Genomic DNA, 16,688 nt, shown 5'->3' with positions numbered 1-16,688 from the left:
TCTTCTATTGTCCAATTTCGATGAGCTTGTGCAAATTGTAGCCTCAGTTTCCTGTTCTTAGCTGAAAGGAGTGGCACCCGGTGTGGTCTTCTGCTGCTGTAGCCCATCTGCCTCAAAGTTCGACGTACTGTGCGTTCAGAGATGCTCTTCTGCCTACCTTGGTTGTAACGGGTGGTTATTTGAGTCACTGTTGCCTTTCTATCAGCTCGAACCAGTCTGGCCATTCTCCTCTGACCTCTGGCATCAACAAGGCATTTCCGCCCACAGAACTGCCGCTCACTGGATATTTTTTCTTTTTCGGACCATTCTCTGTAAACCCTAGAGATGGTTGTGCGTGAAAATCCCAGTAGATCAGCAGTTTCTGAAATACTCAGACCAGCCCTTCTGGCACCAACAACCATGCCACGTTCAAAGTCATTCAAATCACCTTTCTTCCCCATACTGATGCTCGGTTTGAACTGCAGGAGATTGTCTTGACCATGTCTACATGCCTAAATGCAGTTGCCGCCATGTGATTGGCTGATTAGAAATTAAGTGTTAACGAGCAGTTGGACAGATGTACCTAATAAAGTGGCCGGTGAGTGTACATCTACCCTAGGAATAGAAATGCTGAAATACATAATACTTAAATAAGCAACATATATGGTAAGATGCAATACAAATATACAGCTAACAATATATAAATAATAATATATAAACAATATATAGTTTATTCTTGGGACATTAAATGTTTACTACATAGATATTTCCACAAAACAGTATCAATTGATACTGTCATCTTTTATTTTAACAATGTCATGCAAAATAATGCATGTATGTCTACCATAGAATTGGTTTGAAAGGCATATTAAACATTTCCATTAAATCATTTTAGAAAGAAGATAAAACGTGCTCCTACCTTGCAGACACGCTTTGAGATGTGACCAAGCATGTTTTCCCATTGTGCAGATGTAAACCTCTGACGCTTGTTGACGTTAATCTTGAAGAAATGGTTTTTTTTAATGAAGTATTTGGTATCAGTATTTAAAGCTGTACCTGTGATCTATGAAGCTGCCACCGCCCTGTAAACCTCACTTGTTGAGAGATTTCAGGACTCACAACTAGATATAATACACAGGAGAAGACTTACCTTATGAAACTGAATAAAAGAAAGGAAGAAAAAAAAAACATTTTAAAATGTTCGATATATTTTAGTTCCGCAGAAAGCATATTTAACATAATAAAAAAGTAAGAACATCACCGCATTTAGTCCCCCCCCCCAAAAAAACGTCTCAGAAAAAAACGTGACACATATTCCAGTTTGCATGTAGTGTGTACATTCAAAAATTCTGTGCACTATATAGTAAATGAGTAACAGAAATAGCCACACAGAAACCACAACGTGGAAATATTGTAATAATTCTGTGACCACAGCTGCTGACACATTTATGTATTTGTTTGGTTTGAAACCATCAAATAACCCAATAAAAATGAGAACAGAAATATACAACCAATACAATTTGATGGTTGTGAATTAAATTATGAAGAAGATAAGATTACAGGTCCTTAGAAGGCTTTTGGAGGATGGTTGAAGCTCTGCAGGTATTCTGTGCAGGCCCCAGACAAGCCCTTCCAAACACCTCACTAGAATGATCAGTAGTTAATAGTTTTGTTTCCTGCGGAAGGGCTGTTTGGATCATACTCCCGAGTCATGCCAGTGACCACACAACCCCACTGGCACGACTCTAGAGTTTAACACCATTAACATATTTCATGACCACCGGGAGGATGACTCTTTTCATGACCTATTTTACAGGATAATTATTCTCAGTTGATTATTCTTGATTGCAGGGTTAAAGTAGCCCATGGATAGGCTTGGTTTCATCAGATACAAGTGTTATGATATATATTTTGATATTGAAGTCTTTTCTTATTTTTGAATTTACTTAACAAATGTATATTTATTTAAGTATTAACTACAGTGTGTCTATCTGTTGTTATAGTGATCTCAGGTATTGTTTTGTGTATAAACCAAGCTTAATCTTTACATTAAGTGTGTTTCTTATTAGAGATATTTGGCCAACAAGGGTCAAGGTGGACTTGTGTCATTAAATCATCTGTATGCTATTATAATCTATTTTAATTCATATTTCAATTCATGTAATAAATGTTTTAACCCTCTAATTATGTGCATGTTAATTAAATTAATGGTTATACCCTGCAATTCATTTAAAAAGGTGAGTTTAGTGAAAAAACAGATACACCCAGATGAAAGAGGGGTTTACTTCAGTAACTGGAGTCAGTTTAAATGGGCTTAAACTTTCAAGTGTGGGACCAATAGCATCTGTCCAAATATAAATGAAAACCATCACTCCCATTCAGACACACTGGGGCAACCAAGGTGTGAACGTTCAATTGAATGTGTAAATAAATGCCCAGAACTTTACGTGATTAAACAAATAATAATAAATTATTATTTTTATCCTTTATAATCATCTACAAAAAGAAAATGGGGAAAACACTTAAACATTTAGTAATGACAAGACTTACTTCTTGGTCCAGATTGTAGTCCTCTTTGGAATTTAGTGCCAATTTTACAGCCATGTAATCACCACACTTCACAGCGTCTCGTAATTCACCTAAGAGGGAGAACCATGATCTAAACTTAGACACGGCCATTACAATCTTTGCAGTCTGAAAAATGTATTTATCTACAACTTCCTGGTACTCCTTACTGTCCATAACCTGGGTTTTAGAGACAGAGTAACACTCACTGGGTGATAACGGGGTTCCTGACAGGATCTCATCCTCTCCGCTCAGATGTTTCTGGAAGTCGTCCAGAGTCATCCAGTCCAGGTTAAGATCCATTCCAAGACTCAGTGTGGCCTGGGCCCTCTCTGTACCGGACACATGCACAGAAAGCTTATTTAAACAACTTACTTACTTCATTTTGTTCTTTACAAATTCTTAATTTTCCCATATAAAAATTATTCAGGGTCCGAGTATTTATGTACCATTTTTTTCAGGGGCTTCTTGTGGCTCCTGAGAGCCCTGACTGTCATCACAGGCCATTAGAAGTCTGGGTTCACTGTCCTCTCTCTTCCTTCTCCTGTCCTCTGTTGTTGATCTTTTTTCCAATCCGGACTTCTGTTGATCCTCGGTCTTCTCTCGTCGCTCCTTAGAATCTTCCCGCTCATCATTGTCCAGGCTGAAGCCGCAACTTTGAGAAGGTTTGGAGACTAAAAGAAAAAGATGCCATCATCAACACAGTCTTCCTCATTTACACGTAAACATTTCCCTAAATTTGATAAACAGAATGTTATTAATATCTTTACTGTTTTTGTCAGTTCTTGTTTCTCTCTTACCTTCTGATTGCTTGACCCTCTCTGTCTTCTCGGGCTCGGTTTTCTGTACTGGAGACTCTTTTGTCGGCTTAGGAATCTTGTCATTTTTTCCTACAAGCTAGTAAGAAGAAAAAAAACCCACAATAAATATTGACATATTGTTTGATAAAATGAAAATAAAGCAGCAGTGATGTGAAACTTCACTGGCATAGAAAGCTCAATATGGCCGTACCTTTGTTGGTTTAGGAGCGCTCTTCTCTGGAACAGGTGGGTGATTGGACTGTCGCCGAGGAGCTCGATCTTTAGCCTCACAGTTCATCAGGAACTTTTCAAACATGTTCGTGGGTCCGGCGGTGTCCTTCGGTCCCCCTGACTCCTCCTTCAATGAGTCCTCCTCCTTATTCTTAGTACTAGCAGCTAAGGTGGAAGTTGACAATGAGGACACAGAGGAAGACGGGCCTTTACCTGATGAAGATGCCGAGCTGTCCTTCCCCTTGCTCTTGGTTTTTTTATGTAAAGTGGAGCTATCACTAGAGTCTGAGTGCAGAGCACTCTCCTCTTTAGATTTGGTGGTGAGGCTCCTCAGCTTTTGGATGTTACTTTCCTTCAGGGCACTGTCTGCTTTTTTGACCTTTTTGTCCACTATGAGGTCCTTAATGCCGTGAATATTTACCTCCCACTTCCCCTTCTTTTCTCTGGACTTGTCATCTAATCGAAATTTCTCGGCCAACTTTGCAGTGTCCTCGTTTTGGGGCTCTGACGTCCCATCGCTTAGGTCTTCTTCCATAGGTGTTGGGGCCTCGTCTTCTGAAGATTCCACTTTCTTCTCTTTCTTTACTTTCTTTTTTTTCCCCTCATCTGCCTTCTCTTTGTCTTTCTTTACCTCCTTTCCTTTGTCCTTTTTTTGCTTTTTGGAAGGAACGGGTTCATCCTCGTCCTCAGAATCCATGAGACGTTTTTTCAATTCAGTCTTTTTGTCCTTGATGGTAGGAGACGGAGTCCGAGCTCTCCCCTCCTCTACCTCATCTTCAGTCTCCGGGGCTGGCAGAGGTGTATCTTTTCTTTTGTCTTTCTTCTTCTTTTTGTCCTTAGGAGGTGGTTCCTCTTCTTCCTCCTTTTTCTTTTTCTTCTTGACTGGCTCAGGAGCTGGAACCTCTTTATCACTGTCACTCTCTGAATCTGCATCAAACACTTCGCTCTTGGTGGGCAGCTTCTGGGAGCAAAGCACAGGCATGTTTTAAAATGATTCATCAAATTCTTATCAGTTTTCTATGCAAATACTCTTCCTGCATCTGAAGTTCACTGCTTTCTAAGGAAATACCTGGCAAAAACTGACGGTCTTCAGCATTGACATTGAAACTGTGACCTGAACATGAAGTATGTTTATGAGAAAATATGAAATGTAAAGCCATTAATGCAATAGGTATAGTCACATTTATTTCAAACAAATATAAACATGATTCCTAAATCCTGAATACCAACACCAGACAATGGATGAACAATTACCCAATGGAAAAATATGACCACATCAGTATCAAGAAGCACATAAGCTGCTGGGATAGTTAAAGTGAAACACACACACACATCACTTACCAAACATTTCTTTGCCTCTGCCTCTCTCTTGGCATCAGCAATATTCTTTTTAAAAGCCAAAAGGACTTCACGACAGTCCTCTAAATGAGCCTCTGGTTCCCAAGTGTCATCGTCAGAGCAGTAGTTCTTCCACCGAACCCTATAAAGGACATCCCCCTGAAGAAAGACAGATTTAAAAAGTGTTAAAATTTAGGTATGTACTGATTGCAATTTTCTTCCAGTTTTTTGTGTGACTCGTTGATTCAGATCATTTTTATTTGACTTAAAAAACACATTGCATTTACTTCAAAAGTGAACAACAGCAACAATGTTCAACATTTTGCCAAACTATATTTAATAAATTAAAGTGAGTGACTCAATCCAAGATCATAGGTCTGGTCCATTACAGGCCTGTTCAAACAGTAAACACAGTTAATGCTAGTAGTATTGCTGTTGCACAATAGAATACGTAAATGATGCGGAGAATGTTAATGTTATTTCGATCAATCGCCTTTAAATTAGATATTCAGATAAATAACAGACCAATGGTGCATATATTTTAAAGCAGGTTAAAAAATGATAACATTTTGACCAAATTATGGATATCACAGAGGGTGTTACAGTACATAAGAATGTGTTCAAAATTTAAAATGGTACTCTGCAGAAAACAACCACTTCTCATCATGGACAATATTAGAATCACTGTTGTAGACAGTACATCTCAGAGTCTATAAACATGTAGGAGACACCCCGAGTTGGAACTCCTGGGCATGGACCCCAAAAGCTTGTGATCTGTGTATTCATTGTATTTTAAGATCAGATTAAATTTAAATGGAGTAATATTGTAATTTTGTGCAAAAATATAATACAACTATTTAAATAAAGATATAAAAACACTCAACTACTAGACATTTGAGAAAAAATTACAAAAATTACACTGGAGCACTTTTGTTTTTTTTTTAAATAAAGTGTAATTGCAAGGCAGGACACTGCTACTGCAATTGCATTAATTGTGCAGCCCTGACAGAAACTGAACCGTAAAAGTTTGTTTTATGCACCAAGTACTAAATAACATGTAAAGTTTGGTTAGCAGTACTGATTACTTTAGTTGGTAGTATATAAGCACTTCATCGTTAGTGAGGAATTGTCATTGTGTCACAGCACACAATGAAATGTGTACCCAGGAGACCGCTCAAGCACCCAGGGAACAGTGTGTGGGGGCGGTGCCCTGCTCAGAGCACCTCAGTGGTAACTTGGCAGGCAAACACTTTAATTTGTGGGACAGATTCTAAACAATATAAAAGTCAGAACAGTTTCAAGAGCCAGACTGAATTGTTTTTTTTTTTTAATTTTGTTAAATGCATAAAATCACTATTTCCAAGATTAGGGTACACGATGTAGAAAAAAGCACTTTGGAACTTTCTGTCAATATGATTTTTGGAAGCAGTACAATTGATAACAAACAAGATGTCGCCATGCTTCTGCACTCACTGAACCAATGCACGTAAACTGGGTTGGCAGCAATCTTAATCTTTAGATAATCTACACCTCAATATTCTGTTACTAATGTTACATTTTAGTATCGGTAACGGAGCTGCTTAACTAGTTTTATAATATATGTAATTTTAATTGCACTACACGTATTTTAAAAAAGTACCTGAACATAGCGGCTGCAACTATCGAGATACCAGTCAAAAAGGTTTTTTAACAATCCTCAACAAATCCTAAAATTGTATATTTAAAACCCAATCATGCCTTTTGGGAGCCTTGTAAAAAATAAACAGCGTGCTGTAAAAAACAAAGATACAAGAGCAACAATAGAATTGTAACGACGTACCATGTTCTACTCTATTCTAAACCTAAAATAAATGTATATTCTAATGTCTATGTAGAATATGTTCTGCAAGTATATGAATTAACAGTCAAAATATGCAACGACTTACACGATTTCACCATTAACACGAGTTGGTGAATGCACATTAGCACAGGATGTTTAACTAGCCACAGAGTATCTCGTGGTATTTTAGAGATAAGTTTAATGTGAAAAACCGCGCTTTTCTGATGCAAACAAGACCAGAGCTAGTTGCTCTCAGTCACAACCTTCGTCCTTGGCCTTAGCGAGAGAAATGCCGAGCGGACATGATGGAAGTAAAGAGTGTAGAAAAACAATGATGAGAGCCCTCGACACAATTCTAACCACGTAAACGTTCTCAAGAGGAGACTGTGTGTCGTGTAATAAAATTAACTATCTTTTCTTTATATTCGGGTGTTGTATTCACAGAAATGTGGACGCCGTCGTAAGTCATCCATGTTTTTATACACAAAATACGCCAAGCAGCTAAGCTAATCATTAGCTTGCAAGTTGTCTTGGATTTTACCTCCTCTTCTCTCATGTCAATGATTCTCTCCACTTCATAGACGTCTTCCTCTTCGCTTTCGCCGGGCTCTAGCCGTTCGCCCTCGGCCGCCATGGCTGTAGGTCGCTATCAATTTCGATTAAAACGAGCCTGTTTTCACGACGAAGTACTCTACCATAGCTCTAACAAAGCTATCGTCAAGTACAACTGCACCGCAAGACAGAGGAGGCGGCACCAGTTACCGCCCGCTAACAGCGTGCTGCATTTCGGTACCTCCGTCATACTCGTGAATTAAAATTATTTTATAATAAATACAAGAGTATATCGCGTAGTAGTTTACATCTGCAATTAAAACAATAATGTTAAATTTGCATTACAGATTTGGGCTACTCTGACACGTACAGTCCAAATTATGGAATGATTGCATTTGTGCTAAACAAGATACCAGTTAAATTTACGACAGTCGCTGAAGGCAACACAAAGGTCAAGTTCCTCCCAACCATACACGGAATAACCGTCGTATTTTTTTAAATTCAACATTTATTAATCCATCGTGGATTTGTACATCTCTTAATTATCTTATATATAATTATTATAAAATTGTACTCTTATAGTGTATTATTGAGTATAAATAATTTGTTTGTTAATTAATCTTGGTTGTTTTTGTTGTTGAAATTAGTTAAATGGGACTTTATGGAGTTAAGTTTATTTTTCCGAGGGGAGTCAATCTATCTAATAAAATGTCATATGATTTGCATAGAGAAGTCATATCAAAGGAAAATTTAAACAAAATGTATTTGCCAGTCGATGTGTCCTTGGGAAAAGTACTCAACCTAACACTATTTTTTTATATCCCATCATCTTGACCTTTGATCTTTTGCCAAAAACAATAAAATTGCAATAAATAACAATACATTTACGGAATGTTTCTTTTATTTTTGAAAAATTGACAAAGGAAAAATACTACAACTTACGCAATGGGGGGACTGAAATGTAAACAATTTTGACAGAAGGATCTCTTGTGTCCACACAAAACATAACCAACATACACATAGACATTATATTACATAGGAAGAACTTTAAAAGAAAGAAAAAACAGCCCTAAATTTAAACAGATGGATAAAAGCTGAAAATAAAATGTTTGTGACACACTGATCTAACAAATGAAGATGTTTCAATGCTCATTATAGCATTTTGACGAGACGAGCTTAATATGTTAGACTCACAGCTGTCACAGCTTTCTTAGTATTTTCTCATATCTTAGACGCCAAAAATGATTCTGAGGTCAGCCAACGACAGCTTGGTGAAGGTGCTTCCTGTTCCTGACAGAACATTTTGGGCCAACTCCTTTTTCTTCTCCTGCAGTGTGGAAATCTTCTCCTCCACTGTGTCTTCACACACAAACCTACCAACGACAGGAATCTTTTCATTTAATCGCAAATAAATCAAATCAAATATATTAGATGTACTACTAAACTGCAGAGGAACCACATGTGGCGGCTGTCAACACAAATTGTAGGATCAATAAAGTTTATTATTGATTATTAATCTCTTTCACTCACAAACAGAAGAAAATATTTGTTGACCTCTTGTTATGACCAGCGTAACAAAACCTTTGACCACTTACGAGAGACATTTTTATATGGTAACATCAATAGGATTAATTACTTTTACCTTACACCATGAACGTTACCTGTGGATAGTGACATCTTTCCTTTGTCCGACTCTGTAAATTCGGTCACAAGCCTGATCCTCTAAGGCTGGATTCCTGTTGGAAATGATTAGGATTGGTCATATGAAGAGCATAACCAGTATAACCACAGCAATGGTCTTAAATATAAATAGAAGGGACGGCTGGTTTCTCACCAGTGCATGTCGATGAGAAAGAGGTGATTTCCACCAATCAGGTTGAGTCCAACTCCTCCAGCACAGAGAGACACCAGCATTACCTTCAGCACACAGTCAGAAAACAAATATGAATCTATACGTTCACTGGATGTGATAGAATCAGACTGTAGCAAATAAACAACTGACAAATAATCCACTGAGATCTGGTTCAGCAAAACTATTCCATTCGGATGCAATAAATGAAACAGAGATGTCGTGTTTAATTATTATATTGTCATTTCTTTGTTTCTGCAGCAGCAGGTGGGACCTCCTACCTCTGGTCCCTTCGGGTTGGTGTTGAATTCTTCCACCAGGTCCATGCGACGTTTGGGGTTGACACTGCCGTCGATGACGCCGTATCTCAAGCCCATCTGCTCCAGGTGAAGGGCAACGATTTGCAACATGCTGGTCCACTGAGACACAATCACGCTGTGTATTATTAACAGAGAGAAGGGAAAATGAGCAGTGGAGAAGATGAGACAGAAATATATACCAGATTTAAAGTATGTTTAAATGATAAGCTGAGAATCACATTAATGGCGCATATGTATGGAGCAGACACACACAGACACAAAAACAATCCACAACTGAGATTTTATACAGTTTGATCACAAAGCTTTACAAGAAAGCAAAAAACTAAAACAAAGGAAATCAATGATTTTGTGACTTAAGTGGCAAATATAGGCACTGAAATAATTTAATGGACAAATAAATTGACAGAATCCTAACTCAAAAGAGTTTGATCTGACTTTGTTTTTTACCTTTTTTGATCGTCGCTCTTCTGTCTGATGGCCTTCAGCTCAGAGACCATAGAGGAAATCTGGAAAATATGAGAATAAAAACAGTTAAATGGACTATAGTTACAGGGAATATTAAACACAGTTGGTTCTTATTATGAGAAAGACGTTGTTGACCTTGGTGCTCTCCCTGCCCTCTTCAAACAGCTGGGCGGAGAAGCGGGTGCCGTTCAGGGCCACAGAGTCTTTAGGATCAGGGTCTGAGGACGAGGAGCCTGAGGACAGAGACAGGGCGTTGAGCTGTTCCTCCAGAGACAGGACGACGCCATCAGCCTGGAGCTCTGAAGAATCGAGAGTCTGAGCAGGGAGAGGAGAAAAGGAAACATGAAAAATGCTACATTAGCCATTTTGTTCATGCATTAATAAACCTGTCCACATGTCGGCGCAATAACTACTACAGCCAATCCGGAGTCACCAAGATTTGAGATTAAGATTTTGGTTACCCTCAGTGTCAACAGAACTGTGTTTAGACATTGAATCCTGCAGTGAACCTGACAAATGATTGCATTTCTTATCAACTGGACTGTTGACAGTGAGCCCTGTTGCACAACTGTTTAAAAACAAGGGGTTTTGAAAATGTTGAAAAAACTGAGATTTACCCAGTGACCTGAAGTGAACCACCGCATTGGGTGTCAATGTGTCACATGTCTGCAAGTAAATACTGCATATATATATATATGAAAAACCTTCTTCAGGAGGGACAGATGGCAGCAGCACTGTCTCAAGCGCAGCAGCAGGGACAGGATGTGGACGGTGCTCGATGCCTGCTGGGAGCTGGACACGGCAGAATCAGGTTGAGACAAACCAAACTCCTGGGCTACTGCAGTGAGACAGAGACATCGAAGTCAATATTAATGGACAAACGAACACATTTTTTAAAATCTTTTAATGTGCTTTTTATGCACACCATCCCAAAGTGGTGACAATAGGTACTGTTGTTATTCTGTTATTAATGTACCGTAGTAGCAGAAGTCTGACCTTTATCAAAAGGATTTGAAGACTTGCTTCCTTTGCTGACATCGTTTCCTTCATGTCTCTTTAGGTAGTTCTGCAGAGTGGATCTGTAGGAAAAAAAGGTCAGAAATACCTCAAGGAAGGAAGGAGGAAAGTGAACTCCTTGTTATTGTGACACAGCACACCACTGCACACAACCAATTGTGACCTCTGACCTCTTTTAACCCATCACCAAAGTGAACAGTGGGCAGTGATCAGTGGTAACTTGGCGGCTGGTGGACTCGAACCTGAAACCTTTCGGAGCCAAGTCCGCTTCTTTAACCACTAAGCCACCACTGCCCCACCTACCTATATTTTATGCTTCTTCTGTCTCATTTATCACATTCAGACTATAAAGATGTCACACTGGTATAATATCATTCACATTTTTTAACTGCTGTCACAGGATAAAGAGATGAAGACGAGTGCGAGTTATAGGGTCACTGGTTACACCACATCACACAACGAACGTCACAGAAAGACTGTTACTTTGACTGGGCGAAGACGACATCGTACACTGCCTTTTCGTCTTTGGACAGTTTGAGTCGATGCACTTCACAGGTGCGATCGGGAAGAACCACCTGGAATATCATAAATAATAAAGACAGGATGAAGAGACATTGACCTAGATGAAAGACTCTTCAGTTCTGACCAGGACGATGTCACGGTGCGTCTTTACCAGAGGGTTTCCAGTTGAATCCTTTTGGTCTTTGGTTCTTCTCAGCAGCAGAGTCCTGGTCAGGATGTTCAGTCTCTCTCTGCCTCTTTTTGATCCGTTGTCCACCTGAGCTTTCCACAGCTTGAACTCGTCAAACGGAGAACAGCGCAGGAACCTGACAGAACAACGGGCAGAGTGAGTGGGAGAGACATGGACATTTCTTTCATTTTATTTTGGTTTATAGGAAGATTTTTTCATGCTCTTACTTCAGCAGCGAGTACATGTCCAGCAGGTTGTTCTGGATGGGCGTACCGGTGACTGCCCACCGAGCACACGCCCTCAGTTGACACACCGCCTGTGACGTCTGCACTTTAGGGTTTTTGATGTTGTGGGCTTCGTCCAGAATCACACGAGCCCAGGTCACTCGCATTAGAGGAGAAGAGGAGGAGGTTTTTGGCTGGAGAAAAAAAAATTGACCTTGGTTAATAGTCAAATTATTGAGTCAGATACTGTGGTTAAAGTGTCACATCTCTTTACTCACCGCTTCATCAGAACATTCAGAGGGTTTTTGTGTCTCCTCCTTTGGGACTGGGATCTCTTTGGAGACCAAACCGTACGTGGTCACCACTACGTCATAATCAGCCAGTCTGTGACGGAAAAACATTTGATCATATAAAGATATATTCAAATACAAATGATGTTTGAACACGTGCGTGGCTCCCTCACGCTCTAGCGCTGCGTTCTCTGTTTGGACCATGATACAGATACACCGTCAGTCTGCCGCTCTTCACGTGTCGCTCGATTTCCTTCTTCCAGTGGTGGACCAGAGAGGCAGGACAGATGATGAGAGTTCCTTTGGATGCAACCACACTGGGGTCTGGATCCCAGACCCAAGATAATCAGGTTTTATTTACATGTAAACTAGTAATAATAATTGGGGGAAAAAAATGAAAGGAGGTGATTAAAAAGTTGTAGTTACCAGTTTTGGAGAGCCACTTATCCAGCTTTTTCTCCTCCTTCTTTTCATCTTCCACTTTTGCCTTTTTCTTCTGGTGTAGTATGAGGGAAATCATGGTCAGGGTTTTTCCCAGACCCATGTCATCAGCTGAAATCAAGAAGGAAAAAGAGTTAGAATGATTAAGAGAGGAGTCTTAAAAAAATTTTGCATAACCAACACAGTATTAAAATGTATATTTATATTTGAGTTTGTCTGTAAGTGAAACTACGTCTTAAAAGGTAAACTCCATTGATATGTGAGATTTAACCTTTTCCTACCTGATATATAAAAGCGAACATTTTTATGAGGAGCAATATCGTCGTAATCATTCAATCCAGGTATTTTCTAAGTAACTCAAAACAATGTCTGCTTAATGCAGATTTTATTCAGAGCATTATTTGCAACCTTACACATCGAACAAAGAAAACGATAATGTTTTTAATGGTGACTCTACCTAGAATTCCTCCACAGGGTTTCTGAGCTTCTCTCCAGAGCAGCCAGGCCAGAGCTCTCCTCTGATGGGCCAGGAGTGTCACCTGGACATTCAATCACAAGATTGGACCAATTTGTTTTTGTCAACCACACAGGCTGAGCTCTTGTTCTTTCTGATCATCCTTATACATGAACTATAAATAAATAAATATTTTTGATAGACAATGGCAGAGGCGGCACCTTAATGCCCCTGGGGTCTGGAGATTCGGCCTCAGCATCGGGACAGGACTCTAAAGAGTTGTGCAAGTGGTCGATGGCCTCGCTGGTGGCATTTTTCACCGCCAGCAGACGGTCGTTAGTCATTCTGCCACCATAGAAGGCCTGAACCTGTGGGTTTACTGCAAAAAAAGAGAGAAAAGAAACAAGGTGTTAAGTTTGAATGAAAGTGTTTTAAGACCATGCCATGGTTTGAAGCTCACCTCCATACGTCTGGGTCAAACCCTGACTTAGCTGAAGTCCCATAGAGCTGCTGGACGCTTGGTTGTGGGAGGGGCCAGCAGTGGGCGCAGCAGGCAGCAGGATGGTGCCGCCTTGTCGACTGAACGGGTTGATCGCGTGACCGTTAGCTGGATGAGGGGCACTGCTGTCTGCTTCATCCTGAGACCCTACGAAAGTAAGGGTAAGTTAGGCTGAGTCAGGTTAAGGTTTTTGCAGAGACATAACATCTTTAACAGCAGATGTGAGGATCTCGTACCCGTCTGTGAAGCAGCACTGAGACTCAGGGACTCCAGCGCCTCCTCCAGCTCCCTGACCTGTGTTTTCAGCCTCTGACCTTTATCTGGCAGAGCAGCCGTGTTCACCACAGACAGAGTGGTCTTGTGTCAGAGGAAAGACAGAAAATAAACATCTGTAACTTTAAATATAACTTTACCCTTTTGTTTTACACACTGTAATTCCTAAATCCTGAAATTTGGAAGAGTAAAACTCTTGTGTAACCTTGAAAAAAAAAAAAAAAAAAAAAAAAAAACCCTTGTAAAATTCTGCCCAGACATCTAACAACATTTTCCTGTTAGTTCTTCACTCACCTTCTTCTGCTCCAGCTGAGCAGTGAGCAGATTCCTCAGGCCTCTAGGATCTGGCTGTTGACCTTTGACCTTAGATGCAGTCTGAAATCCTGGGAAAGTCGTGATGGTTTTTTGCACAGCAGAAGCAGGGGATGTTGTCTGAGCAGCAGGTTTTACTGACACCAAGACAACATCATCATCATCCTCGGAATTCTTGTCATCGCAGTGGCCTTGTTGATCAGATGTGGCTTTAGCGGAGCCACAATAACTCTCAGTGCTGCCCCTTGTATCTTTAGAAGAGAGTTCTTTTTCGACGGTCTGTTTTTGATCCACCGCACAGCTTTTAGTGGGAGCTGGTTGTTGGTGTGAGTCCTTGTAAGTCACATGTGGTGTCTTACTTTCTTTATCAGGTTGAGTTTCCCCCAGCTTACTTTTTACCTCCTCTGCAGTTTTAGCCACATTGTTGGCTTTAGAAGCGTCTCTCTCCTCATCTGACAACCTCTTTTTCATTTTCATACCTGCAGGAAGTGGTTTGCCCCTGTAAGTGTCTGCTAAATTCAGCTTTTTACCATTCTCTTTGTCTTCTTCTGCTTCGCCTCCTGTACTCTCCTCCAGCTCCTTCCGATCACTTTTTCTTGCTTCATTCTTGTGACTTTTCTGACTGTCTGTTACATCTCCTTCACTAGACTGCTTCACCTTTGACTTGTCCACTTTTTCTGAGGCCTTAAAGGGGTTTCTGACAGGTGAGAGGCTGGATGGCTGAGCCTTAGTGTCAGCTGGTATTTTTTGCTTTTTGTCTACCTGCAAAAATAAAAACAATAGAATGTGTTTTTACAATTTGTTCTTTTTTTAAGAGCATAGAATATGCTCTGGAACTCTGGGGCCATTTTCAGAAACAGTTGTGTTAAACACTTCTACATAAACTACATACTGTATATTAAAGGATTACCAGAGGGCAGTAAACAGCATGACAAATCACAATTTTAAAAATATATATTTTCAAAATGTAATATTTGCACAAGTAGTGAAGAAACCTACAGTAAACCTCTGTGACAAGCTTATATTCTGATAGGAAAGTACAATTCTTACTCCAGTCCATGGCACATTTCCACACCATCTCTGTCCTGCTTTTTTACCCACAATGCACCGGTAGAATAATCTAGAAAATCACAAATAAATGGAGTTATGAATAAAGGTCAAACTACACATATCTGAAAAAAAAACAACAGATCAATTTCTATCATATGCTACTGGTGCTGTGACTGTGTTTGACAATATTAACAAAGTAATTTTTCTTTCAGTCCTAATGACTCATTTAGAGTTTTACCATTAAACCCATTGACACAATAAACATTCATCAAGTCTCCCTGTAGAAGACAAAACACCCTATGTAATGGCCACAAAACCTGCTGTAAGCAACAATAAATGTTTAATTACATTCTGTATGCTTTAATGGTTAGTTCTAACTGCACTGACCTGTAACACTGCTGCTGTGAACTGTAGGTAAGAGCCTGTAGTTCTACCATTGAGTCCTCATGATGCAGGCAGTGGGACGGTGGAATGCTGGACCGAAAAGATAATAATGATGAAAACCAAACAGACAAACATGAACATGTGCATTTATACTAATAGCACAATTTTATATGAAATAGTTAGTTATATATGCACTAACGTAAATTTATACATAAATACACACATACATGTATAGTTTCTGGAGTACATGGATATTGACAAAATTACATTAACTCATTGACAAAAAATACTCGTTTAAGGAATCTGAATGTAAGAAATGCTACTTTGCACCTAAAAAATACTCGTTTAAGGAATTTGAATGTAAGAAATGCTACTTTGCACCTACGTTGTCACAGCGAATATTTGTAATGATTCATGTCTAGTATGTTAAATACTGTACCTGGCAATTTGACTAAAGTCACATCCCTGTTTGTTAACGCAGACGTAGAAGCTTTTGCCCTTGGTCGGCCCTTCTTTTACACCGGTTTTCAACATGCACACGCAACCTGTGTAAGGATTAAGAGCAAAGTTCGTTAGCTACATTGATGACTACATTTTAGCAATGACGAAACTGAAAACACAACACAAATGCACAGTCATAGTGTTTAAAGGTTAACTTTGATTTCCGGTTAATGCGTACATGTCCAAAAAGTACAGTATTTCTTTAAGGACTTACCGTGTTCAGTACAAATTACTTTTTCCATTTTTACTGTTAACCTTGTACTTTTGTTGCTGAAATGTGAAACTCGGCACTTTGAATGAATGAACCAATGAGAACCCTCCTAGAAGGCATCCGGTGTTAGACAATAAAAGTAAAATCCGAATACAAAGTTGTCATTTCTGAAAAAAATGGTGACGGAAAAAAACTTTTTAGTATAATACTATTGATATAAGCTTAGTGATGTTGAACAGAAATCCACACCAAACCACAACAAAAATAATCCAGAAATGGTCAACTCTATGCTTTAAACGCCCAATTAGCTTTATCTTGAAAACACCGACATAATTTAACCTTGAACCGGACGTACAAGCTGTCATATTTTGGGACGTCACATATGGCTATTTTGGGCAAATTATTTATGGAATATTTTTTGTA

General features: G+C 39.4%; 2 protein-coding genes across 7 annotated transcripts in view; both read right to left on the bottom strand.

Moving 5' to 3' along the window:
* Positions 1 to 7,498, bottom strand: part of mphosph8 (M-phase phosphoprotein 8) — a 17,635-nt gene extending 10,137 nt beyond the window's left edge. Inside the window, exons 1-9 of one of the 6 annotated variants that reach the window (XM_025063571.1) lie at positions 7,274 to 7,494; positions 4,917 to 5,072; positions 3,556 to 4,536; positions 3,345 to 3,441; positions 2,994 to 3,218; positions 2,754 to 2,876; positions 2,530 to 2,618; positions 1,130 to 1,138; positions 899 to 979 (exon numbers count right to left, since the gene is read on the bottom strand). In XM_025063571.1, coding sequence (XP_024919339.1) covers positions 899 to 979; positions 1,130 to 1,138; positions 2,530 to 2,618; positions 2,754 to 2,876; positions 2,994 to 3,218; positions 3,345 to 3,441; positions 3,556 to 4,536; positions 4,917 to 5,072; positions 7,274 to 7,366 — 1,854 coding nt within the window. In that variant the 5' untranslated portion in view covers positions 7,367 to 7,494. Of the gene's footprint in view, positions 1 to 898; positions 980 to 1,129; positions 1,139 to 2,529; positions 2,619 to 2,753; positions 2,877 to 2,993; positions 3,219 to 3,344; positions 3,442 to 3,555; positions 4,537 to 4,916; positions 5,073 to 7,273 lie in introns of all 6 variants that reach the window. The other 5 variants (XM_025063572.1, XM_017039944.2, XM_008328453.3 and 2 more) reach the window with 5 other exon arrangements.
* Positions 7,499 to 8,167: 669 nt separating this feature from the next.
* Positions 8,168 to 16,390, bottom strand: ttf2 (transcription termination factor, RNA polymerase II). Its single transcript, XM_008328460.2, has 23 exons — positions 16,269 to 16,390; positions 15,993 to 16,098; positions 15,557 to 15,643; positions 15,170 to 15,239; positions 14,102 to 14,881; positions 13,771 to 13,891; positions 13,496 to 13,681; positions 13,257 to 13,414; positions 13,039 to 13,120; positions 12,567 to 12,692; positions 12,314 to 12,464; positions 12,129 to 12,234; positions 11,854 to 12,044; positions 11,609 to 11,762; positions 11,419 to 11,510; positions 10,915 to 10,997; positions 10,623 to 10,756; positions 10,054 to 10,233; positions 9,901 to 9,959; positions 9,415 to 9,568; positions 9,119 to 9,201; positions 8,946 to 9,020; positions 8,168 to 8,657 (listed from the first exon to the last, which is right to left on the bottom strand). Exons 1-23 carry the CDS (start codon positions 16,294 to 16,296, stop codon positions 8,513 to 8,515), a joined length of 3,351 nt encoding a protein of 1,116 aa, XP_008326682.1. The 5' UTR covers positions 16,297 to 16,390; the 3' UTR covers positions 8,168 to 8,512.
* Between the last annotated feature and the right edge of the window lie 298 nt (positions 16,391 to 16,688).

Source organism: Cynoglossus semilaevis, chromosome 16 (genome assembly GCF_000523025.1).
Source record: "Cynoglossus semilaevis isolate Cse_v1.0 chromosome 16, Cse_v1.0, whole genome shotgun sequence".
Lineage (NCBI taxonomy): Eukaryota > Metazoa > Chordata > Actinopteri > Pleuronectiformes > Cynoglossidae > Cynoglossus > Cynoglossus semilaevis.
The sequence above is the reverse complement of the archived record's forward strand: the minus strand, read 5'-3'. Positions and strand labels throughout refer to the sequence as shown.

Excerpts from the sequence above, each read along its gene's own strand:
- ttf2 (XM_008328460.2), bottom strand. The coding sequence starts at position 16,296 with ATGGAAAAAGTAATTTGTACTGAACACG. Across the intron at positions 15,644-15,992 it reads GACTTTAGTCAAATTGCCAG|CATTCCACCGTCCCACTGCC; the intron begins GTACAGTATTTA and ends TTTTCGGTCCAG. Across the intron at positions 10,234-10,622 it reads ATCTGTCCCTCCTGAAGAAG|ACTCTCGATTCTTCAGAGCT; the intron begins GTTTTTCATATA and ends CTCCCTGCTCAG.